This window comes from Coffea eugenioides, chromosome 3 (genome assembly GCF_003713205.1).
Source record: "Coffea eugenioides isolate CCC68of chromosome 3, Ceug_1.0, whole genome shotgun sequence".
Lineage (NCBI taxonomy): Eukaryota > Viridiplantae > Streptophyta > Magnoliopsida > Gentianales > Rubiaceae > Coffea > Coffea eugenioides.
In genome coordinates, this window is record NC_040037.1 from 2,288,625 (window position 1) to 2,312,902 (window position 24,278).

Consider the following 24,278-nt stretch of genomic DNA (forward strand, 5'->3'; position numbering starts at 1 on the left):
GATATTTTCATCAAGGTAAGATCAATATGTGCAGTATAATGAAGTTTAGTAAGCCATAAAAGATTTTCTAAATCAAGAGTACCTATCAAAAGGCTTAATACAAGCTACATTTTTAGAAACACGCACACAATTGTTCATGCTCTTTAAATCTTTTGTAAACTCATCACTTTACTACACGACACAAGTGATTGTAAGGAAATGAATGATATACAAGTCAAAGGCTCATTATTTTTTTTTTGTCATTAAGTTATTAATAATTGGGTAAATTATAAATAATCCCCTGTGATTTCATCTATTATTACATGATATTCTTGACGTTTTTATCGTTTTTGAAAAAAAGAAGAAGATATTGCTAATATTTTAAAATGTCAACTTCACCCCCTATAGTTTCATGTAAATTGAAAACTTGGCAGAGAATAGCCTATACAACATTTTATTAGTTGAAATACTAGCAATGCCTTGCTTAAATGCTAAATCAAATAACGAAATCATGTTATATAAAATCACAGAGGGATTATGTGGATAAATACAAAAATTATAGAGAATAAAGTGGATATTTACACAAGCTTTCCTTCCATCCAAATTCTGCTTAATATCCCAAGTATAAAATCCTCCAGCACGGTCGAGACATCCTCCGTAGTTGCACTGCTGTTTCTGTTGAGGAACTCAAGTTACATGTACCGGGCAAAGTTAGCATCACAATTCACAGTTCATAGATCAATTAATTTTATTGATGGTCTATTTTGGCCTTGTCAGCCTAAATCTTTCAGTCCTAGCTCTATACCAGTCCCAAACATTTAAATGAGAACTTGGTGGTTGTGTGCCTGCTGAAGCTGTTGGATACATGGTTCAAAGACTCGGCCGAGACGTCACTGGAACGGAGCTTCCCGATCCGATACCGGGACGAGATAATTTCGAGATAATGAATCACCGAGAATTCGTCCGAGACGTCTTCGAAACAGATAAAAACGGTCGAGTCGCTCCAAGTCAACTCGAATTTTTATTTTTTTGTTATTTTTAAATTATTTTTGTTTATCATATTTTTTACAATTTTTAGAATATTAAATATTTTAAAAATTGCGTCTCGCCGAAACCGCAATCGATATGTCAAGATCGATGTGGAACGGTCTGAGCTGCGACCGCGACTTTGAACCATGGTTGGATAAGAGCCGAAACCGGGAGTTCTTTCTGTGAGTCAGCTGGTATGAAAGTTTGGCGCAATCATCTAAAGGAGGTAGAAATGGAGATCTATACCTTCCATCAAGAAGAGTGGCAGAAAAAGTTTCTGAATTGGAATAATTTCCTAGACGAGTTAAAGAAGTTTGAGGGCATTGTTAAGATTCGTTTCAGATTAGAATGGGATGCATCTCCTAATTCTAGCGATGATCCAAGGGTTGGCATCTTGAGGCTTACAAATTTAATCTCGAATTCACTTTCAGTGCCCTGGCATGTGCAGGACAAAGTGCATCCACTTCTTTGTTATTGGCAGAAAAAAGGTCCGACCATGCTAGTGCTTTTTTACATGCAGTTCTGTGTTAGTAGAAAAATTAATGAATGCTAGTAATGTGTACGTCTCCCATAAACGTTTGCTTTTCTAAATGAAGAGATCAATTCTGTTTAATTTCAACCCGTCCAAGAGCGTCCATGCCATTGAATATGTACGTAATAAACAATCACAAAAGTTAGCTGAAATCCCATGAATAGAATGATAAGGTATTACATGCCAGTAATTCAATCATATTCAACCTTACTAACTAATACCCTTTCAGCTAGAACAGCATCACAACTCCAGAATTCTTGGTTTTTTTCCTTCACCCCATCGAGCCAGAATCCCTGTTTTCTTTTTCACTCTCGATCGATGAGGAAACTTAGTGCCATCGGAGTTTCTTACGAACGGGAGAAGGGAGACTATAGGCGGAATTGTCGAGTTGTTAATGCGTAAAATGGAGAGTATTAGTCGGACCCGGTCATCGCCACTTCTCGATCTTGTCAAATCTTAAGTAAACAACTATCACCGATTTTTGGCAGTGACATTTCCAATTGATCAACAATATCACATTTCTATTGATCTTCTTGTTGTAACAACAATGAAGAAGTGAAGAAATCTAGCTGATCCTTTCTATCTTTTTCACCTACATTCAAGTTTCAAACCCTCGTCTACCAAACAAGTTTCAAAAATCAGCATAAAAAGTCACTAGCGTTTGATCCAAAAACAAAATAATGGCTCGGGTTTTAAGCCATCCTGCAGATCCATACTGTGATCATTGACCAATGACAACCTACCAATACATTGGAATAAGCTAATCTCTAGTATTTGTGATGACCTCTTCCACTAATTGCATGGAGGTCTTATCAAAACTTGCCAAACTCATGAAAGTGACCATAAGTGCGCCATGCACTTCATATTGCGACCAAAAGTGCGTACATTATTTTCTGCATCCATCTTAGTAATTTTCATCTCAAGTCCTCTCTGTTCCCAACCAAAATTCACTATTCGTCTACATGTTTACAATTGATGCATGCAAACTAATTTGGGTGGCTGTTGGTGGTGGTTTTCTTGAATTGATTTAAGCAACTACTTGGCATCACAAGCTCACTAGACTTTGACGTTTATTGAAGTGATTTAGAAAATCTGACCTTTCTAATATTCTTTTTTTTTTTCCTTCTAAGTTCCATTTTCTGTTTTCCTTAAATGCGTTTGGAAAGATTCTGACTAATATGAGTCTGTTTAATTACTTGTTTTTTACAGGTTTGTGATTGAATGAATTTATACAAAAAAAAAAAAAAAAAGTAAGAGTATGCTCTTAAAAGATGTAAGAAAGATATATACACACGTATATAATTACATATAAAATTTGGATGAATTCGACTCGCTCATCACAACCTTAGAACATATTTTTGGAACTATATATGGCATATTTTGGAACTAAGGGCGCTTTGGGAGCAGGACAGAAAGATTTCTTCCATGTATATGCTATGAATGTTTAACTAATTAATTTTGGGATTCTGAACTAAGGGGAAAGATTACTTTTGTAAAAAGCCCAAAAGAAAAGGGGAAAAAGAAGTAAACCTCCTTCCATATTAAAATCCTTTCCTTAATTGACAAAGTAATACTCCTATGCTAAGTATGCAGGCACTGTGTTAAGAACTAGTGGTAGGGTTACGGTGAATTCGATTCCGGTTACCACAGCCTCACGATACATTCCTAGGACCATATATGACTTACAAGTTCTCATCAACCACCCAACCCTGATACTAAAGATGGTTTTCTACACATCTCCCATCACCCAGAATGGCACTTTGGGAGCAGGGTTGACAGGTTTCTCCTATGTATATGCTATAAATGTTAAACTAATTAATTTTGGGATTCTTAACTAGGAAAAGTCTGAAGTAACGATAGTTATGGTAACGAAACTATTTTTACCTGATATAACAGGTAAAAATATTTTTAGCGACCATTTGATTACCTGTTGTACTGGTCATCTAAATGAAATAGTACCTAAAATTTTGGTTAGTAAGTTTTGCATAAAAAATAGTAAGTTAACTCGATATATTAGTAACTTTTATGTCTCAAAAAGTAAACTTGAATAAATATGGAACTAACTTTTTTTTTTGAAGTAAAATACTACTCTATATCTGAAACTTAGTTTTTGGAGAGTAAGTTTAGTTCAAGTAATAGTAAGTTTTTATAGATTAATAGTAAATATTGTTGATAGAATAGTAAATTTGGTTAATCATCAAAACTTAATAGTTTGTGGCATAAATTTACTATTTTACTAAAAGAAACTTACAATTGTACGTATCATTTATAAATGTTATATGTTTGAAGCATTTTAAATATACCATGAAAACTTTTTTTTTTGCATATGACCTTATGAAATATGTAAGAATAATTTGTCATATTTTAAATTTTTAATTATGGGAAAATAAACAACTAAGTTCCCAAAATATTTCACTTTTATTGTTTAAAAAATCTCAACTTGTTGGTTAAATTTAAAATAATTCTATTGTCAAAAATAGTTTTTCTCAAATTAACTTTCATGATTAGATGTGAGATACAAATATGGTAAAATATCCCTCATACATATGTAATGGATATTTCAGACTTTTAGTAAAAAAAAAAATTGTTGTTAAAATAACACATATCATAGTGTACTAATTATTTTAGGACCATTTTATAGGTGAACTAAATTTAATTTAAATTACACAATAGATTATACATGCATGTGATTTTCATTTATAATTATTGGATCCTATTCTTATGAACAATCTCCCAAGGGAAAAAATCCAGATCATACTGATTTTCTTATATTAATTGTTATACTAATTTTGTCATTTTTTTTATTATATTCTTTCTCATTTTGTTTAGGCTTTTACTCTTATTATTTCTTGTGTCTCAGATGTAAATTTATTAAAACTTTATCATCTTATTATATTCATAGGTGTTAAATTATAAAAATTTTGATATATAAACAAGTAATATTCTATATATAACTAGGAAGATTTGTTGTTATTGTTATTCGAACTTTCAAACTTTTCAAAAATGGAAAATGATTAAAAGCTTATAATACGACAAAATTTTATTACATATTTCACAAGATTATGTGAAAAGTCAAACTATTTTTCATAGTATTTTAAAATATATAAATAATTTTTTTAAATTATACCTATAATCATGTATTATACAAGTATATTATGAGTACTTACTAACTAAGGTACTAAGAATTAATCATTAATAAAACATCTTATCGTTATTTCAAATAAATTTCCTAATACTATTTTGAAATATGTTTTAAAATAAAATAGCACATGTGTCCCATAAATCAGTAAGTTTTGATTATTAATCAATTTACCATGTTATTAGTAAGAGTTACTATTTATGTATAAAAACTTACTATTACTTGAATTAAACTTACTCTCTAAAAAGTAAGTTTGGGATATAAAGTAGTAATTTATTTATTTAAAAAGTAAGTTTAATATTTATTCCAACTTACCTTTTGAAGTATAAAAGTTACTAATTTATTACGGTTAACTTATTATTTTAGATAGAAAACTTACTTTCTTATTTTTAAGTGTTATCCTATTTAGGTGGATAGACCTATCAAATAATCAAATGATCGCTAAAAGCAAATAAAAAAAATCAAAAATGGTCATCCAAGTGTTATCCTATTTATGTCTTAAAAAGTAAATTGAAATAAAAATGAAAGTTACTTTTTAAAAAAAAAATAAATTACTACTCTATATTCGAAACTTACTTTTTGGAGAGTAAGTTTAGTTCAAGTAATAGTAAGTTTTCACGGATTAATAGTAAATCCTGTTGATAAAATAGTAAATTTGGTTAATCATCAAGACTTACTAGTTTGTGGCATAAATTTACTATTTTACTTAAAGAAACTTATATGAAACAAGTATTAGGAAGTTTATTTAAAATAATGCTAAGATTTTTTTATTAATGATTGAAACTTAATATTATAGTTAGTAATTGTTGGTAACGTAAATGTATAATATATGATTGTATGTATCATTCATCAATGTTATGTGTTTTAAGCATTTTAATAAATGTATGTATCATTTACAAAGGTTATGTGTTCTAATAAATTTATTTTCTAGGTCACAAGTATAAAAGTTAAATTTGTACTAATGTGGCATAATCTTTGAAAACTATAGTAAATTTACCCACATATCAAGTTTCGTGAGATTCAAATATATTTTGTATCATTTACAATATGGATTTATATGCACATTTTTTTTATCAAACTTACTTTTAATTGGCAAATAGTATGTAAATTATTATAAAATGTCATTTTATAATAATCATAATTTTTATAGGTGAATTGTATATAAACTGCTAAAATTGCCAATTTATAAATGATCAAATGTTACTACTTTATGGCATATATTAGTTTGGTCAACTAAAAAATTATCGTAATTAAGTGTACGTTGGTTGTTGATTTGAAATTTGCACCCCTGTCACTATTTTGTTATTTCTACCACAAGTTTTTCTAATCAAAGTAAAACAAAGTCAAATATATTTTCCTTTCGTATGTAGTATTTATATTTAGTTAAAAATTAATAAACCATGATTACATTTCATAATTTCTAATGAAATTAGTAACATTTTCTAAATAAATTGGAATAATTTGTAAAATATGTTATTTTTTTACCAATATAATTAGGGGTGGCAATCGGGTCCAAATCGGAGTGACGGGTCGGGTTGAGACCCAGGTATAAGAGAAAACTGGCTGACCCGAACTTGACCCGCCAACCCGAAATGGGTCAGGATATCTGACTCGAATCTGAAAATTCCAGGTTTTGGGTTGGCGGGACGACCCGAATGACCCAAAACTTAATTTTAATTTATTAATTTACCACTATAATTTCTAATTCACACAAGACTAATTACATAATCAAGTAATAAAAATTTAAATAAATAATCCCAAACCAAATCTAAAATAAATTAAAAACACCGTAAAAGTGTTTTATTCCAAACCAAATATAAAATAAATAAAAGCAGTATAAAAGTAAAAAATAATATAATACATTATTTGTCCAAATATAATAATTTCAACTTCGAATAAGTTAAATAAATTCATTTAGGATTAAGTGATTAATGCCTTTGAAAAAAAAAAGAATAACTTAATTTAGTTAGGTAAAATAATTTTTAATTCATAAACAGGTGATCGGGTCGTATCGGATCACCCACGGTTTGACCCGAATTCGACCCGTTTTCCTGAGTGCATATGACAAACACTAATTTGCTGCGAGACTTATGGGATATATCTGTGATAAAAGGAAAAGTGATCCATCCATTGTCATCTTTTTGGCGGGATTGGAAAGTTGAGCTGCTTGGTTCTTCTATGTCCATGGTGCAGGAATTAACTGTTAATATGATGCAGGTGCCTAGCTAAAAGTTTGTCCCATTATTCCTAATGGCAGATTGTCATTAAATAGAAAGGTGGATTCGTTGTTTATTCGTAGAGGACGTGGGAAGATAGTATTTGTTTGGACTTCTGCTAATGGCTTACTGAGGAAATCGCGGCACTTAAATTCACAAAGGCCGATGCTCTCTCATAAAAATGCCGTCAGTCTATATAGGAAAGCAACACATTTTTTTGGTCCAAACGAAACGATACATTCGTTTTGGAGTAAAAACTTCTAATGCTCGCAGAAATAAATAAGAGTACGTGCTCCTACGATAGAATGGATGTTACACCGCTATTAATGTGGTAAGGGCATCCTCCATAGTACTTTACAGCAAAATGTAGCATGTAGTAAGTAGCTGCTTATATAAAACTACTGAGGTTTTATCATGGTTAAGCATTAGAACAACTACTGCATAATAGTCCCTGACTAAGCTGAACAAAATGTGACAGGGTCACAACTACAAAAGTAGTAGCGCAATCAGAAAACACCTATAACAACTAAGACCAAAAGAGAGACTGTGTCCGATGCACCCCATGTTTGACTAGAACCATCCATATGGAATTTCATGATTAATGCTAATCTTCCCTGCTTCCTTTCACTTATTCCATCCCGTTGAGCTATCCAGTACTGAAAAAGAACATGACTTTCAGTTTTAGCATATCTGGAAGCGGAAATAACCAAATGATGACAAGAATAATAGTAAAACGTATACGTGCTTCAAGCCCCTAAGCTTTAGCAGCAGAACAAGCCATGTGAGACACATTTCTATAGTAAACCACCTGTACCAATTTTAATGCTCGAAAAAATCGAAGTAGATAATTCATTTATTTGAGAACATAAGAATAAAAATCATTCATTTGGAGTATTTTAGCTAGTAATGACAAGTTTACAATAAATGAGTTTGATTGAACTTGCTACCTATCCCATTGGCGTAAACCCCCAAATTTTTTACTTGAATACACAAAGTCGTATTTTTTGGACAAAAAAAAAAGAGAATACACATAATCGTATTTATGAATACTTCAACCACTATGCTTGTCTTATTATGGAGCTTGGAGTCATCTTAATTCTCCATATCTTATGATTGAGAGTGGCGCAAGACTCCTTCCTAGCAAGTAAGCAGTGGTAATTAATATGTATGGATGAAACTTGGACCGATTCCCACAGACTTCCAAGCCAAGTAACCCAAATCATTAATATGACCTTCAAACCACATATATACATACACTTTCTCTGTTTAATTGAAGGACAATGTTAGAGGGCCCCAGTGGAATCTTAGTCAATAAAACCACATTTATCCATTGGTATATTTACGCCATTGGGCTGCAGCCGGCTGACCATTAGCTTAAGTGCAATATTGTGATGGATAGTAGATTTCAATGATTATTATACTTTTGGCAGATTTTTTTTCAAATGTCAATAATCTATGTCTTTACCTACTCTTGCTCCTAAATAACGAGGAAAAGGACAATTCTAACTGGATTATTAGGAATAGAAAGAGACTAAATTACCTTTGAATTAGACGGATGCCCCTTGACACCTGTTGGATTTAAAAAAATTACATAAAGTGACAATTAATAGAAGGCAAGATTCAAAACTCTGACCTCCCATCTCACAAAATCTTGAAGTACTTTTTGTGGTTTAACAGGTAGCGTACATATACAGGTATCATCTATCCTTGCATCTTTATCATGATAAGAAATCTATCTGGTCATTTCTTTCCCTCCAGCTTGCGTTTTTCTCAACCCAGTCGGAAGCCATTGAAAGCATGGCAAGTGAACAATTGAGTGGTAGGTGGTCTCTTAATGGAATGACTGCCCTTGTTACTGGTGGCACCAGAGGCATTGGGTAAGCAAATTTCTTCAAATGTAGTTCCTGGTATTTATATTTATATCAAAAAATTAGTAAATTCATTTCAACATTAGTTTTCTCATTCACTCCTCAAAAGGGTATGTTAACTGTTAACAACCAATTGGACAACTTTTAATGAGCAGAAAAACCTACTCAATCACGGTCATATCTCGTTTCGTATACATAAATCCTTACTTCCTTCACTGGTTCTAGTATATATGTGCGATTATGTCCCTAGTAGCTTTAATGCAACATTCAAAATGCGTGTCCCCATTTTAACTATTTGACCCAAAATTTCAGGCATTCCATAGTGGAAGAGTTAGCAGGATTTGGAGCCACAGTATACACATGTTCAAGAAACCAAAAGGAACTTAATGAAAGGCTGCAAGAATGGGGAGCACAGGGTTTCAAAGTCTATGGTTCAACTTGCGATAAGGCTTCAAGAACAGAAAGAGAGGAACTAATAAAGAATGTCTCTTCCACCTTCGACGGCAAGTTGAACTTACTGGTAAGTACAAATTCTGATCCATAAAAATGGTTGGTCCATCTATTTCTTGACTTGTTAAAGAATCATAAACATCATTTCTGTTTAGAATTTTAGTATTTGCATCCAAAGTAATTCTTAGGGGAAATATTTCGGATATCTTGGTTTGAATTAATTTCCCAAATGCGGACTGCAGTGCAGATATTTTGTAGGATGTGCCGGCTGAAAGTGAATGGTATGCTTAAAAAGGAGTAATTTAAGAAGCCTCCCATCAGATTTTTAACAATTTGACTGCCATTACCATTTGGCAATTAGAACTTTTAATTTTCTCACCCGCACAGAGTAGCAATCATAACACACAAATTTCTCTTTGACATTTCACCAAACATCTTATATGCATTCACAAATTAATCACATTTAACTTAAACGCCTAGTCTCAAGTCCTTTCCTAGATGTTTCATATGGCTATTAAGCATATTTTACTCGTAGACAATCAAAACTACAACCATGTCCTAGATGTTTTAACGGACATTTTCAGCCCCAAAATTGCAATAAATTCTTCAAATTCTCAGCCCTGATTTCGCAAGAAAATCTTGACAAACAAAACAAATGAAATATAAATAAATTACAGCAATATAATCAAACGATTTCAAGAGAACATGATGGTCTAACCTCGTCACCGCTATTTTTCATATGTTCTTTGATTGGCTACCACAGTTGCTAACCCTTTTGTTGTGTTTGATAGGGGGGAAACCCTTTCTCCTGAACCTGTGATATCTATAAAGCATATTTAGCTTTTCCTCCACGCCTAGGCAGGCCAATTGATTGACCGAAATGAGAATCAATGCTTAGTAAAAGGTAGAAAAAGAGACTGAGGCATGAAACCTACCAGAAGAGTTCAGCCTGAAGATATGATAGAATTGCTTAGCCCGCTTGATCAGTTTTCTAAATTTTAGCTAAAGCTAATCCCGTTCCATAAGATGATGATTGTACTCCTTCCTTTTCCAAGAAAAATTTTCTACAATCTTCCGTGAGGTGAGAAGAAAATAAAAAGAAGGGAAGCAACTTTGGAGAGGTGGAAACCCAAACCGTTTTCAGAAACCGATTATTTTTTTACTTTAATATGTAAATTTTTTACTTTTAGTATTAGTAAGTTTAAATTAAACACAAGTAACATTTGTCAAATAATAAGTAAATTAAATTATTGAAAGGGTAAATTTTGATTTTTGACTAAAACTTATCTTTCAGGCATATACTTACTAGTTTTAATTAAAAACTTACTAAAGTTAATATTAATTATTTTAATATAATATTTAAAAAGTCGCTAAAAAATTTGATTTGTCACTAAAGGTAATAGAAACCTGTAATAGTAGGTTTCCTTAACATCGTTACCATAACTATAGGCACTGTAGCATTGTCCTCTTAACTAAAGTAGATTACTGTGTAAAAAGCCCAAAAATAGGAAAGGAAAAAAAAAAAAAAAAAAAGTAAACCGCCTTCCATATTAAAATCCTTTTCCTAAATCGACTGAGTAATACTCTTCTGCTAAGGATAAGTAATACTCCTGTGCTAAGGATACAGGTACTATGATGTTAAGAAGTAGTGGTAGGGTTTGCGCAAGAAGGGTAACTAAAACTAAACTAAACTAAACGAGCAGCCGGAAATCATTATCAGTTTCGTGGAGATCCAAAGCCATGGAAGAAGCAATATCACGGCTGCAGTGGATGCTGGAGGATATTATCCAGCTTATCCTCTCATACCTCAACGCAAAAGAGCAAGCCAGAGCTTGTGTTCTATCCAAGGCTTGGTTGAGTGCATGGCTTAACAAACCTATATTGGAATTTCATTATCTCTTCTTCAAAAACACACCAATAATTCAAGTGCCCATAAAATAAGCAAGCGCGCCCTCTGCAAGCAATTCCAAGAAGATTCCTTAAACTACAGCCAGAGGTTCAAGAATTATGTCAGCAGCACATTGGGAAGATAGGGAGATCATATTCAAGAGGAAAATCTTTCTATGATTTTGACCAACCCTGCTGACAATCTTCTAATTGACAGATGGCTGGGAATAGCTGTAGATAAAGGCCTGAAGGTGCTTCGGATCTCTGTCGAGCAAATTTGGGGGAGTACATTAATGTATACTTTACCGGAGAATATCATCTTTGGAGATGATGAATCTTCATCTTCTTCTTCATTAACAGAGCTTTGTCTTAATTGCCGATGCCGGCTTCCGCACCAAGTACATGAGTTGCATGCACGTGCTCAAAATAATTAGTTGAAGAAGCTGTCATTGAACTCGACATGTCTCAGACCTACGTTTTTCAGTACCTTGGTGAACAGGTTTCCGCATATTGAGTTTCTCAAGGTCGATAGTTTCCTTGGATTTGATAAAAATAACCTTGTAAGTCACTGCCTGAAGCACATCGAAATCGTCCACATTTTCTCTAGTTCAAAACCACCGCCCGAGAAAGTAGAGATTGATACTCCAAATCTCACTTTCTTGGATACTAGTTTTGATGAATTAGAAATCCTGGCCAATCCGTCTTTGGTGACAAATTGTGTCATCTTGCCTAAAAATCAAACTCAAATGGTGTGTCGTTTATCTTGCATATGCCAGTCGAGCACTATTGGTTTATCAAGTTGAACAAAATGCTATCAGATTTGACCCCATTGACAGTTTCACTCCACATAAAGTACCCCGCACCTTTCTATGTGAAGGTAACGGACGACCTTCTGTTTCCCCTTCAAGTCTGTGCTGCTGCTGTTGACGTAGAGACATTGAAGTTAACATTGGATTGTGGATATTCGTCAATTCATCTGGTTTCTTGTTTGTTGTGGGCTTGTCGTCCTAAGACTCTTGCCTTGCGCTTTCCGAACTTCTTTGATGATTCCATTAACTTTCTGTTCCGTTTGCTGTCTGAGAGCAGAATTGCTTTTGATCGGTTTAGCAGTTTCTTGGCTGAATGATCTCAGGGAAGCAAAACTCTTCAATGAGACTGAAAACAAGTGGCAGCAATTGCAACAACCTTTGACTCTGTCACATCCATCATTGAGTTCAATTAAAGAGTGGACCGAGATTCGAATCGCACTATTATCCTTGAATTCTTGGCCTTAGGCTTTTATTACAAGTGAAGTGCGCAATTACTTTTTTTATTTGCCACAAACTAGCCAGTTTTATGCTGATGAAAGTTTAAAGTTGTCTCATGTCCTCGAGTACCTGATTTTTCTTTATCATTAGGCCTTCTCATATTGGCGGTTTTGGATCTTTTTTGTTTTTAAAATTTTTTTTCCCACTGGAGTTGGGGATGAAAGTTAAGAAGCAGAGAGAGAAAGAGAGCGATGGAAAATTTGAACCCAAAACCTAACAGTTTTGCGACAAAGTCTCTGGAACAAATGGAACGTACTCGAATTATAAAACTCCTCCGTTCATTATTTTGCCAAAAGTTTATCTATAAAAAAACAACTAAAAATCATATAAATGATAGCCACAAACATGAAATATTTATTAAAATCAAGAAAACGAACCATCTTTAAGAAGTAACTTATTTCTGTGGCCATGTTGCATTGTCGCCTAATGTGGCCAATACATACAATGGACAGAGACTAGATTTACCTCTAGTGTCCTAGTACTTGTGCTGATTCTTCCTCCTGCCGGTGCCACGGATTGCATGGCGGTCCTATCATATCATACTTCCCCGTGTGGAAAGATAGAATAGACACTTGCCAAACTGAAGTGACCAGAAGTGCGCCATGCACTTTAAATTTTGACCCTAAAGTGTGCACATTTTCTACTCCTATTCAGCCACATCCTCCAATTATAAGCTAGACAAATCCTAAAGTTTTCAAGGCATTAGGCTTTCCTCTTTTTCTTGGGGAGTTTACTACATTTAGACATCTTTTGATTTCTTGAGGTCAAAAAAATCCACTGAGCAATCATCATATTCCACTGGTCAAGTGCAATTCATCTATTGTTGGAAGACGCAAGTTCGATGCTTAGCCCAGAACCCCTTCATAGTGTCCTTAACAGTAGATTTCAAATTCTGTTCTTTTTCCAATTGCCAAGTCGTATTAATAAAATGTTTTCTTATTCTACTATCTTTAGGAAATTTACTTCGGATGCATACAAACTTATTTCCTGAATTGCAATTTCTTTTTCGTTCAAGGGAATATAGTAGTACAATATCCAAAAGCCTAAACTGAAATTCGGCAGGCAGCCATTCAAGGAAAAATGTTCAAATCTTGGACAAACCAGGGCAGGGAAAATGTAGGGGATGTATATGTGCTATGCTAATGTATGCATGTATGTTACACGGGGATGCTCAGTGTTTTTGGCTAATTTCTGCATCAATATCTAGTGACATAACTTTGCATATTAAGCTAAGACTACATTCTAGGTGATGAAAGATTGAAGTCCAATTTTCACTATATTATATTTTGTACGGATATTTCAGACAAACTAAAACCATACATTCATGACATGATTTCTAGAGCTTCTCTTTTTTGTCCAAGTATGTTAAATACAGTTGCTGCAATATGAGATGGCGTCAGACCAGCTTCTTCCACTTGATCAGCTGGAGATCCATGGTCAATATATCGATCAGGAAGTACCAGTGGCCTCCACTGTAAAAGTTTCAAAGAGGCTAATTAGTTCTTTTAAGCAAGATTGGTGATTGACTACGACGTGTAAATTCAAGCCATTTTGAAGTTCATCAGCTAGCCTTTAACATCCCTTTTACCTAAACTAGTTGACAATTGCATTAGATACTAGATTAACTTATCTAAGAATCTCATGGAACCTCAAATTCATACCTTTAATTTTCCATCAAGAAGCCCATTAAGAGCCATAAACTGAGCAACATGAGATCCAAAACCGCCAATTGATCCTTCTTCAACAGTAATCAAGACCTCATGAGAATTTGCCAAGCTGCGTATGAGAGAATGATCTAATGGCTTGCAGAAGCGTGCATCTGCAACTGTTAGCCGCAAACCATGGGCTTCTACTAAGGTAGCTGCAGCCAAACAGCTTTGAACTGCTGTTCCATAGCCCAAGAGAGCCACTCTTTCCCCTTCAATCAATATTCTACCTTTCCCAACCTGAAATTTTTTTTTTTTTTGTGTAAATATCAGTTTAGATTCACATAGCTCAGTTTCTTGAAGTTCCCTTCAGCACTTGGACACTTAAATGAAGTGTTTAACCATACCAAATAAATAAATAAATAAAAATGTTTAACCATACCTCAAGAGGAATGCCTTTGTTTCCCAGCGGCAACTCTACACCTATCCCATTCCCTCTAGGATAACGGAAGCAGCTAGGTCTATCATCTATGGCAGCAGCAGTAGCAACCATGTGAAATAGTTCAGCTTCATCTGAAGGAGCCATCACCACCATGTTTGGAAGGCATGCCATAAATGTTACATCAAAAGCCCCACAATGTGTAGGACCATCTGCTCCAACCAGACCACCTCTGTCCATTGCAAACCTCACTGGCAGCTTTTGCAAATCCACATCATGCACTACCTAATATAAGCAAAGCCATTGAGTTAACAGATCTGCAAGCTAAAAAAAAAAAATGACAACCATTGTAGATTATAAAAATTGAATTGGACAAAGTGGGAAGCGTCTTGGCTTACCTGGTCATAGGCCCTTTGCATGAAAGATGAGTAGATTGCACAAAAAGGCTTTAGGCCTTCACAGGCCAAACCAGCAGCAAAGGTAACAGCATGCTGTTCTGCTATCCCAACATCAAAACATCGTGTTGGGAAACGACGAAGGAAAATGTTCAAGCCTGTTCCACCTCCCATTGCTGCATGGATTGCAACTATGTCTTTGTCTACTTCTGCTTCAGCAATCAGAGCCTCTGCAAAGTATGTTGTGTAAGACTGAGTTTTGGCACTGGTTTTGAATTGCTTTCCTGTTGCTGGATCAAACTTCACAACTCCTGCAAAAGGCAAATCTGCTAATGAGCTTTTTATTAAATTAAAAAACTGCGTGCATGCAAAAGATACATCAGGTTGTCTCACATCATGTTCAGCACCTCCCTGATCAAGATCTACTAATTGATTTTTTTTTTTTTTCAAATTCAGAGAAAGTAAGTCCTGGATGATGAGTTTTCAAAAACAATAAACTCTCAATTCTCAATCTAACTTGATCTGACAATAATTCTGCAACTTTGTAAGGTATACTTTACCGTGGTACTTGTCTGCAGCTTTTTCAGCATATGGATAACCTCTGCCTTTCTCAGTCACAACATGGATCAGCACTGGACCAGTTGTTTTAGTACTCTTAACTTCTTTAAGAATTGTAACGAGATCATCAATGTTGTGACCATCTACCGGACCAATATAATAAAACCCAAGTTCTTCAAATAGAGTGGATCCAGAACCACTGATCAAGCCACGAGCATATTCATCAACTTTTGCTGCAAGCTCATGCACTGGACCACCAATCTGCTTGGTAACCCCCTGCATTTTCCATTACCAGAAAAAATGTTATCCACATTAACCCAGGGCAGAAAAGAAAAGCTTGCCACATTCTTTGTCCTATTGAAGTATTCAAACCTTGGCAACTTCTCTTAGTTCTCTAAGAGGCCTGTTGGACTGCAACCGACTCAAAGCACTACTCAGAGCTCCTACTGGAGGTATGGGCCCATCTAGTGTCGCAGTGGGCAAGGATACTTGTTTGTTGTCATTCAGAATAACGATCATGTCAGAATCCAGGTATCCAGCATTGTTCATGGCTTCATAAGCCTGACCTGCTGTCATAGCACCATCACCAATAACTGCAACCACATTGTTTTTTCTTCCCTTCAAATCCCTTCCTACAGCCATTCCTGTCCACAAAAAATCTAAAAGAATCATATGCTGGATCTTAATAGTTAACTAGAATAAAGATTAATAATATCAATAAAGAGCTATTGTCATGCTGCGCAATAAAGGGACATCTACTGGAGTGAGATGAAGTAGGATAGGTTTTCATGGATATTTACAGCACAAACAACTATGCCAAAAGAATCCAGAACCCCCCCCCCCCCTCCCTGCTAGTAGAACCTGAAATTTCACTAAAATAAAAGTACTAATTTTCATGTCAAAGGATACAAAATTCAATCTACAAAGCATGCATTTCTTGAAAAGGATTTTCATATAAAACTTAAACATTGAGGTCCTTTTCAGTTAATGTAAAAATCCTACCAATTCCAAACTCAATTCTTGACCAGAAGAAACAAATTACCTAGGCCAGCAGAGATGGTGGTAGAACTGTGACCAGCACCAAAGCAATCATATTCACTTTCAGATCGCTTAGTGAACCCTGACAGTCCATCTGTCTGTCTTAAAGTTGGCATTTTGTCTCTCCTCCCAGTTAAAATCTTATGAGGGTAGGACTGCAGAATAGAATAGAAGACCATTGTTAACCTTCATTAAACAATTTAGAGGCATAAAACAATTTAGAAACTACACCATCCATATAGTCTACTCTCCATCAAGGTTAAATCATTACCTGATGACCAACATCCCAAAGTATCTTATCTTGGGGGCAGTTGAATACGTAATGAAGAGCCACAGTTAACTCAACAACACCGAGGCTCGAACCAAGATGACCTCCAGTCTTTGAAACATTAAAAATGATATCTGAACGCAGTTCATCTGCAAGTTGTTTCAATTCCTGAATCAAGAAATTGCTTTAAATTTCAGACAGTTAATAATATACATTACAAGCAATCATTATTACACAACTTCATCAAACATGTAGTCACCTTAGTAGAAAGATTTTTCATGTGAATTGGATAATTGATAGTGTCCAGTAGAGGAGTTGGTGGTCTCTGCGAGTAATACTCCCCTCTTTCTGACAGTGATGCCCGAACTCCACTGGACTTTTTTGTGACCTTTACAACAAAATGAGTCCAAAACCAACGTTTCATTCAAGAAGTCCAATACTAAGATATGTAATGATAAACACAGTACCTCTCAACAAAATGCAAGAAGAACAACAGATAATTCAATGTCAATTTAATAACAGCAATGGTAAGCACAAAGTTATCAGTACCGACGGAACAAACACAAACGAAAAAGCGCACAAATACAAGTTAAACGGCGTGATCAGGTGAGAAGGAATGAAAAACTAGTTTTTATCCAAAAGGGGCTATCAGGATATCCATTCAATGATAGTTTTGTAAAGATTTTATTTTGAGCTAAATCATCAGAAAGATGTCAAACCTGGTTATTCATGGATTGAATATGAAGATGCTGATCTGTCCCATAGAGCCAGCTAGAATAGAGAAGACTCCGCTTTATGGAATCTGGGACGACTGCCCCGCTTAAATTTCCAGGGAACGCAAATGTACTTAAAGCCATGATGCATACACTTTATAGGCCTAAGCTTGAAAACCCAATAAAAATGAACAAAAGGGTTGACAAGAAAAGCAACCCAAGATATGATTCCAGCTCCAGGGATCAGTTCTGGTTTCACTGCTGCTATACAAGGTAAGAATGGCAAAAGAAAGAAGCAATGAGCTCTGACTGGATGAAGTGTGTGTGCTGTGTGTGAAATTAGAAGGCAAGAACTGCAAATGATCGTGCTGAAATGGCGGATTGTGGGTGGAGAATGTGGATTGCAGACTAGAGGGATGTATGAATCTTCTTCTCTGTGAACTGAAAGTGCAGAATTGAAGAAAGTTGCTTTGGACCTATTTATACTGCAAAATTGGAAAGTGATGCAGGAGTCAAATGGTCTGGTATCTTTTGATTGGGCCACGTTGGAAGAAATCCCAAATGGATAGAGAGATGTGGTGATAACGTAGGAGCACTATGGTCTGGATAGATTCTACGTGTTTTTCCATCTTTTCTTCAACTAGGGAAGAAGTGGTGTCAAATGTCAGTTGTATATTTGACTCTGATTTTTGATAGGATCCCGTTCCACTTTCAAGTTGGTTAAGGTAAGTAAATAATTCTCCAAATACAAGGATTAAAAGCTGTCTAATGAAAAGATTTCAGGCTTCTGACTTGGCTAATCAAATTCATTGGTCCTGCATTTGCCACCTTAAAGTGCACCTTGTAGTCCGGAGAAAAAGTGCAATTGCAGGATCTGCCTGCCCAACTTTTTCCATCTATGCGATAAACGAAAGATGGAATACTACAGAATGGGGCGCACTGTGGTGCAGCTAACGCGTGGAAGCATTTAATTAAATTGAATGCATTCCCCATTTCCCACTAAAATTTTTTTTAAGATGTTTCTCTTTTTGCTTTTAGTGCCCTATCTTGCTCATTATTAGCATTTATCTCTCAATTCAGTGCTTCGATTGAAACAATTGTATGTGCTTGTATTATCAGCCATCATTATACTCTTTAATGTTCAGATTTCCTACCTAATCATCCATCTTGAATGGATACCATACCATCTTAGGAGTCGATTATGCTAAGTGACCAGTGATTAATATGCAGGTGGTGCCAAAAGCATAGGAATCGCGGCCTTCATGATACATGTTGATGCAAGGCGATCCATTGATGTGTTATTATAGTACTCCCTCCGCCGGTTATAGTTTTTTTTTCACACAGTTGAAATCCTATTTTGATGGTCTTTATTTTTTTTTCACACAGTTTTAAAAAAAAGTAGTTAACTTTGTTGAAAAAATAAATTAGATTGTTATTTTTCTAAAACATCCTTACATTAAATAGAATACAACTTTATATTAATTATTCATGGTAACTTGAATTGATGGTCAAGAAAAAATCAATCCTTATTTCACATCATTTGTTTCTCTACTGATATAAATAAGCTTGAAAGAATAACAAAATTGACTTTTCATATATCAATATATTTTAGAAAATCTAAATGCATTTAATGCGGTAAGTTATATTCAATAATAATCTATATTAAATAAAATAATTTATACTAATAACAACCTACATTAAATAAAGGTATTTTAGAGAAATTAAAAGATAACTACATTTTTCAATTAGAAAATGAATTACAATTTAGGATAGAAGAAGAAAGAAAACAGGACTATCAATCAAAGTGGAACAGGGGAGTACTAAATGGACAAGAGGGAACTATATATACACTTGAAACTAGAATTTAGCCACGCAGGCAACGGCAGCATTGCAAGTGATCAAGCATTCAATTTTATACGGCACCAAATCAACTAGATGAACTGAACCGCACGGATCATCTAAATCTGCCAGTATAAAATTCAATCACGCTTCACTCTGCCTTTTTGCTGACAACTACACAAGTCAACTAAATTGGATTCAAGAACATGTCACCCTCAAGAACCAAGGTTCAAAGACACCCAAATGAACACCCCACATGCAGCTTCAGGACATTTACATGACCCCTGAAATAGCCAAGCAGAGTTGGACAATCTGAAGATTGTCATCACCAAGGGGCTTGCTGTATATCCTATTCCGGAATAGATACACCATACCTAATTGCCAAGAGTAAGACTAACCTCCGGATTATGAAGATGACGGGAGGAAATTGCAGAGCCACAAATACCATGAAGACAAGTAAAGGCATGAATTAATGGCTCAACCCGCATCAAAAGTGTATTCTTCTAAATTTGAAAAGCCCAAAGAAATTCTGGAATTAGATATTGGGGAAGCAGATAATAACATCCCAAAGTTGCAGGTCTGTTATTAATCTAAAAGAATGTAGAGTCGTCCAGCTTCAGCTACAAGTTTGCCATGATATTACAGTCAAACCATCATACAGCAAATATCAAAATTGTCTTCACAACTATGAGCTTTCTTTCATGTAAAATTTAATTCACATGTAACAGACAACGATATTAAATCGCCATGAGTAAATATTCTGCGTGTCTCTCACTTCATCTTTGCCTCAGTGAAGAGAACATGGCGTTTCACACGAGGATCATACTTGCGAAACTCAAGCTTGGCCTGGGTATTCTGAAACCTCCTGCTCTTCCTAACCACATAGAAGAATCCAGTACCAGCTGCAGAGACAAGCCTCACTAGAATTGAACCTGCCTTCTTCTTGTCACCCATTTGGTACAAGCTAAAATAAGAAACAAAGCAAACATCAAACTCTGTCAAACAGTACCCATAACAGAACCCCATCCAATTAAAAACCCAGAAAACAAACGTCCATATTACAATTATGTCATCATTCATGGAAGACAAACCCTTTTTTAGCATTTTAAAGTAAAAGGCAGATTATAACCAGACCAGAGAACAAAAGTTGCAGTTAGAAATGGCATACCAAAATTAACAAGGATATTGATAATAATCGGATGAATCCAAAACGTAACCCCTGTCACCTATGAATTCTATCAACGCAAGGAAATCTCACATAAAAATCCAGGCCAGCAACCTCCTATGCACAAAGACACCTTTAGATTCAGAAAATGGAGATCGCTTGGTAAAGAGAAAATCGACATGCATAAGCCCTTAAAGTACAGAAGCCTTGTGCAATCCGGTCTGTTGAGCTTGAACGTTACTAATCATCATTGCAATCTTTCAACAGAAACAAGATAACCAAACCATGCTAGCACATTTCACAGTTCCACAGCGAGAACACAGGTATGCAGACAAAACGATATTTATGAGACGCTGAACGTATTTCTAAAAAATTTCAGGTTACTAACTAAATTTCAAAAACTCAATTGTTTCACCAGAATTTTTAGCATCAATCACACAGCTTTACGAGAAATGTTGTGGGTTTTTCTAACTTAGACATCTAACAAGTATCGTAACAGTTTATTCCCTTAACCGCAATTCCAACAGCATTCTTTTAGTCCTAAAGTTTCTCCTTCCTGAGAAAAGCCAAATAATAAAGAGCATAATAAACTTTTTTTTTCTTTTTTACACCAGACACAAAATCTTCCCGTTATTTTCAGAAAAGCTTTCTGCTTTGTAAATGGGTTTCAATACTCCTATAAACTCTGCTTTTAGATTTGGACACAGAACCCTTTGAATTCTATTGCTCATAAAAGAATATTCAAGAATCCAAACATTTGCATAGATATAAATACAGAAACAGCAATAAACACTTCAACGAAAATTGACATTTATGCTGAGATTATAAAGATCATTCGATGAAGAAAACAACTTTTATATGCAACAAAATACTCGAAATTAATCATGAAAAACTAAAAGAACTCACTGCAAAAATACGTTCTTTCTTCCCCCACCACCGTGCCTTCTTTACTTCCAGTATTGAATTCAGCAAGTTTGGAACCCTTATAAAACCGCTCGATGGCATATTTCTCGGAAAGACAAAAGTACCCCTAACAACAGACTTATTGCCATAGTAAGATAAGTGCGCATTTTAGCACAGCCAAAGCGCATTTCTTCTTCTCACTTCTCACTTCACTGCTTGCCCTAAAATTCTGAAGTTAAAAAATTCGATCTTTGGACAATTTCAGCTTGAACCCACATTTGAGGAAAGGGTAAAAGGTGCAAATTTCCTTTTAATTTCCATCTCCAAACCATAAATGCCAATTCTTTTAGTGTACCATATTCTTTTCCATTTTTTTAAATTGTTGCATGTAGGTTTTTCATTTCCAAGAACAAAAATTTGTTTCAATCATAAGAAAAAGTGACTAAAATCTTTACTGGGTTTCTTTCTTTTATCGGTTTCCTTGTTTCGGTTTGATGAAAAAGCATTTGGAGAATGGGTAGTACGGTGGATGCAGCAGGAAATCCGATCCCCACATCGGCAGTTTTGATGGCAGCTTCAAAGCACATAGCAACAAGGTGCCGTGATGCGAATGTGGCGTTTTTGAAGTGCAAGAAGGATGATCCGAACCCCGAAAAATGCCTTGACAAAGGCCATCAAGTCACCCGCTGTGTTCTTAGCCTGTAAGCTAGAAACTTGAGTATTTGGTTCTGTTTATGGATGGTTAATTTGTTTTCATATTTCAGCAATACTTGATTAGTTAATTAATTTGAATTGTCATCGGGATGGGAAATTTTATGCGCTAGTTTATGGAAGATAATGAAGTTTATAGGAGAAATGGGATTTCAATAAAATTTTTGAAATGTGGATTTTTTGCTAGTTAGACTGCTGGAATTGGACTTTGGAGGTTCTTTATTGGGGGAGCTTGGGGATATTGGAATTATGATCAGTCAAAATGTGGATATTATTTGTTGACTGCAGCATAGAATAGGGCTTATATCATTTTGATAATGTGTGATTCTTTCTGGCTGTCCATTTTTTGGCTTAGTGAAAGATTTTCTGTGTTCCCTGTTTCTCCTTATCCTTTTCAGGTTCATTGGTTATAACTCATCTAGGTCATTTGTTTCTTTTTTAGTTATACCCTCAATTGATCCTTCATGGGGACACAGGTTTATGCCAGTTGAAACCTATTGCCTAGAATGGTTTCTAAAGTGATAGCATCATGTTACGACAAACACTAGTTTTCATCACCTTTCAGCCTTTTAGGGAGAATGCAGTGCAATTCCCTCATACTTGGATTCGTAAATTTATCTTGGCAACAGGATGTAATTGCGAAGTTATTGGAGTCTCTCTCTCTTTAGCTACCCTGTCCCAGCAAGGATTTTGGGCTGGGATTTTTATCTTGGCAACTGGATGTAATTGCAAAGTTATTGGAGTCTCTGTCTCTTTAGCTACTCTGTCCCAGCAAGGATTTTGGGCTGGGATTTATTCCAGTGCCACCAAAATAATCTGCTTAAACTTGTCATCTCTTCTTCTAGCTCATAGTTGTGCCGTGCCCTGCTTGGCAGTAAGCATCACATGAATGCTTTTAAGTACGGATGGGTAGTCCAGCCCCTCTTTTGCAAACGACTATTAAAGTAGTGTTGTTGGCATGCAACGATTAAAACCTTTTTAGTAGGACAAAGCGAACTGCGCCTAAATGAGTATGTGCTATATCATGCTTCTGGGAGAAAGTAGGTTGTGCATAAGATGGACACAAGCATATGTAGCCATTAATTGTCTGGTCTATCCAGTATATATTGGAGATATTCTTCACTTTTAACTTTGGTTCTTCGATCAGGCTTTTCTTTCCTCTTGGGGGGTGGGTGTGGGATTGGTGGGGAATGTGGAGAGGCAGTGAAGTAGCCAGTTATATCTTTATTATCAGGTACAAGTTATTCAGACTCCTAGAGCAATCTTTCTCCTCTTTGGTGGTAAAATTATCTAATGATGCTGGCAGAGGAAATGATGTGTGCTAAAGCATGATTATCTGTGTTTTCTCCACTTGAGTAAATCTCGACTGAAGTAAACTAAATTTGGTTATTGAGGTCATCAAGGTCATAAGGTTGACATATGATGCGTTATATGCCTGAAGATTTTTATTATTTGGTTGTAATCCTCTCATTATTAAAAAAAATTATAGAGTAAAAGACCAATGCTTAGATATCAAGGAAAAGCTTTAATGCTTTTAATCTGCCTTCGCAGGTTGAAGGATCTTCATCAAAGGTGCACTAAAGAGATGGATGCTTATGCTGGGTGCATGTACTACCACACAAATGAGTTTGAATTATGTCGCAAAGAGCAAAAGGAATTTGAGAAGGCATGCCCTCTCTGAATGATTGCCAAGTGAAACAGCAGCTGATCAACATAATAATTTGAGCAGATCTGCTATAAGCAGATTTTTTATGTTAAAAGTACTTGCACTTGATCCTCTTCTGGTTTTAAATACCAATGTTATGGTTGTGTTGTTATCTTCGAGATGTACTGTTTCCCAAACATGCAAATTGCCTCTTGAACAGTGTTGCAACCTTCATCATCCCATATGTTGTGGATACTCAAATTCACTTGTGAGAGCTCTGAATTTAAACGAAGAACCCTTTTGACTCCAGTAACTACAGATTGTGATCTGGAAACCTAAACTCAGGCTTCAATTACTGTCTGCGGAGTTTTTTGCTCTGCAGGTCGCAAGTTATAGGTGGAACGCTATTTTCTATTGCAACATTATATGCCCAGTGATATTCATATCTCAGCATCATCCGTGAACCTGGATGTTAGATAAAGTGAGCCCCCCTGAGTGGAGCATGTTTCTGATCCACACCAGTCTACATATATGCTGCAGCATGCAATTGA

The 24,278-nt window shown here is 35.3% G+C and overlaps 4 protein-coding genes, 1 long non-coding RNA gene and 1 other non-coding gene across 9 annotated transcripts; 2 read left to right on the forward strand and 4 right to left on the reverse strand.

Moving 5' to 3' along the window:
- Positions 1-7,196: 7,196 nt before the first annotated feature.
- LOC113765750 lies at positions 7,197-10,333 on the reverse strand. Of its 2 annotated transcripts, none has more exons than XR_003467780.1 (3): positions 10,149-10,333; positions 9,932-10,036; positions 7,197-7,551 (listed from the first exon to the last, which is right to left on the reverse strand). It is a non-coding gene; the product is annotated as an uncharacterized LOC113765750 (long non-coding RNA). The 2 variants fall into 2 exon arrangements; XR_003467781.1 differs by lacking the exon at positions 7,197-7,551 and adding an exon at positions 8,726-8,799.
- On the forward strand, positions 8,672-12,463 carry LOC113765749 (tropinone reductase 2-like). The gene is made up of 3 exons (XM_027309994.1): positions 8,672-8,772; positions 9,076-9,283; positions 11,318-12,463. The coding sequence occupies exons 1-3, from the start codon at positions 8,693-8,695 to the stop codon at positions 11,339-11,341; spliced, it is 312 nt and encodes a 103-aa protein (XP_027165795.1). The 5' UTR covers positions 8,672-8,692; the 3' UTR covers positions 11,342-12,463.
- Positions 12,464-13,431: 968 nt separating this feature from the next.
- LOC113765730 (probable 1-deoxy-D-xylulose-5-phosphate synthase, chloroplastic) lies at positions 13,432-17,906 on the reverse strand. The gene is made up of 10 exons (XM_027309974.1): positions 17,471-17,906; positions 17,011-17,139; positions 16,755-16,919; positions 16,488-16,638; positions 15,818-16,089; positions 15,448-15,721; positions 14,891-15,198; positions 14,496-14,777; positions 14,069-14,353; positions 13,432-13,879 (listed from the first exon to the last, which is right to left on the reverse strand). The coding sequence occupies exons 1-10, from the start codon at positions 17,606-17,608 to the stop codon at positions 13,730-13,732; spliced, it is 2,154 nt and encodes a 717-aa protein (XP_027165775.1). The 5' UTR covers positions 17,609-17,906; the 3' UTR covers positions 13,432-13,729.
- A 1,955-nt stretch (positions 17,907-19,861) lies between these two features.
- On the reverse strand, positions 19,862-21,461 carry LOC113765156 (50S ribosomal protein L33). 3 transcript variants are annotated; one of them, XM_027309237.1, is made up of 3 exons: positions 21,375-21,399; positions 20,472-20,585; positions 19,862-20,267 (listed from the first exon to the last, which is right to left on the reverse strand). In XM_027309237.1, exon 3 carries the CDS (start codon positions 20,255-20,257, stop codon positions 20,075-20,077), a length of 183 nt encoding a protein of 60 aa, XP_027165038.1. In that variant the 5' UTR covers positions 20,258-20,267; positions 20,472-20,585; positions 21,375-21,399; the 3' UTR covers positions 19,862-20,074. The 3 variants fall into 3 exon arrangements, with proteins under 3 accessions (XP_027165038.1, XP_027165036.1, XP_027165039.1); XM_027309235.1 differs by lacking the exon at positions 20,472-20,585 and having other exon boundaries at positions 21,375-21,461; XM_027309238.1 differs by lacking the exon at positions 20,472-20,585 and having other exon boundaries at positions 21,398-21,420.
- LOC113767230 lies at positions 20,622-20,726 on the reverse strand. The gene has a single exon (XR_003467948.1). It is a non-coding gene; the product is annotated as a small nucleolar RNA Z107/R87 (small nucleolar RNA).
- Positions 21,462-21,561: 100 nt separating the features above from the next.
- LOC113765155 (NADH dehydrogenase [ubiquinone] 1 alpha subcomplex subunit 8-B) lies at positions 21,562-24,040 on the forward strand. The gene is made up of 3 exons (XM_027309234.1): positions 21,562-21,667; positions 21,875-22,072; positions 23,634-24,040. Exons 2-3 carry the CDS (start codon positions 21,885-21,887, stop codon positions 23,761-23,763), a joined length of 318 nt encoding a protein of 105 aa, XP_027165035.1. The 5' UTR covers positions 21,562-21,667; positions 21,875-21,884; the 3' UTR covers positions 23,764-24,040.
- The last annotated feature ends 238 nt before the right edge of the window (positions 24,041-24,278 follow it).

Excerpts from the sequence above, each read along its gene's own strand:
- LOC113765749 (XM_027309994.1), top strand. The coding sequence starts at position 8,693 with ATGGCAAGTGAACAATTGAGTGGTAGGTGGTCTCTTAATGGAATGACT. Across the intron at positions 8,773-9,075 it reads GGTGGCACCAGAGGCATTGG|GCATTCCATAGTGGAAGAGT; the intron begins GTAAGCAAATTT and ends CCAAAATTTCAG. Across the intron at positions 9,284-11,317 it reads ACGGCAAGTTGAACTTACTG|ATGGCTGGGAATAGCTGTAG; the intron begins GTAAGTACAAAT and ends TCTAATTGACAG.
- LOC113765730 (XM_027309974.1), bottom strand. The coding sequence starts at position 17,608 with ATGGCTTTAAGTACATTTGCGTTCCCTGGAAATTTAAGCGGGGCAGTC. Across the intron at positions 17,140-17,470 it reads TTCAATCCATGAATAACCAG|GTCACAAAAAAGTCCAGTGG; the intron begins GTTTGACATCTT and ends TTTGTTGTAAAG. Across the intron at positions 16,090-16,487 it reads CACCATCTCTGCTGGCCTAG|GAATGGCTGTAGGAAGGGAT; the intron begins GTAATTTGTTTC and ends TTTTGTGGACAG.
- LOC113765156 (XM_027309235.1), bottom strand. The coding sequence starts at position 20,257 with ATGGGTGACAAGAAGAAGGCAGGTTCAATTCTAGTGAGGCTTGTCTCT.
- LOC113765155 (XM_027309234.1), top strand. The coding sequence starts at position 21,885 with ATGGGTAGTACGGTGGATGCAGCAGGAAATCCGATCCCCACATCGGCA. Across the intron at positions 22,073-23,633 it reads ACCCGCTGTGTTCTTAGCCT|GTTGAAGGATCTTCATCAAA; the intron begins GTAAGCTAGAAA and ends CTGCCTTCGCAG.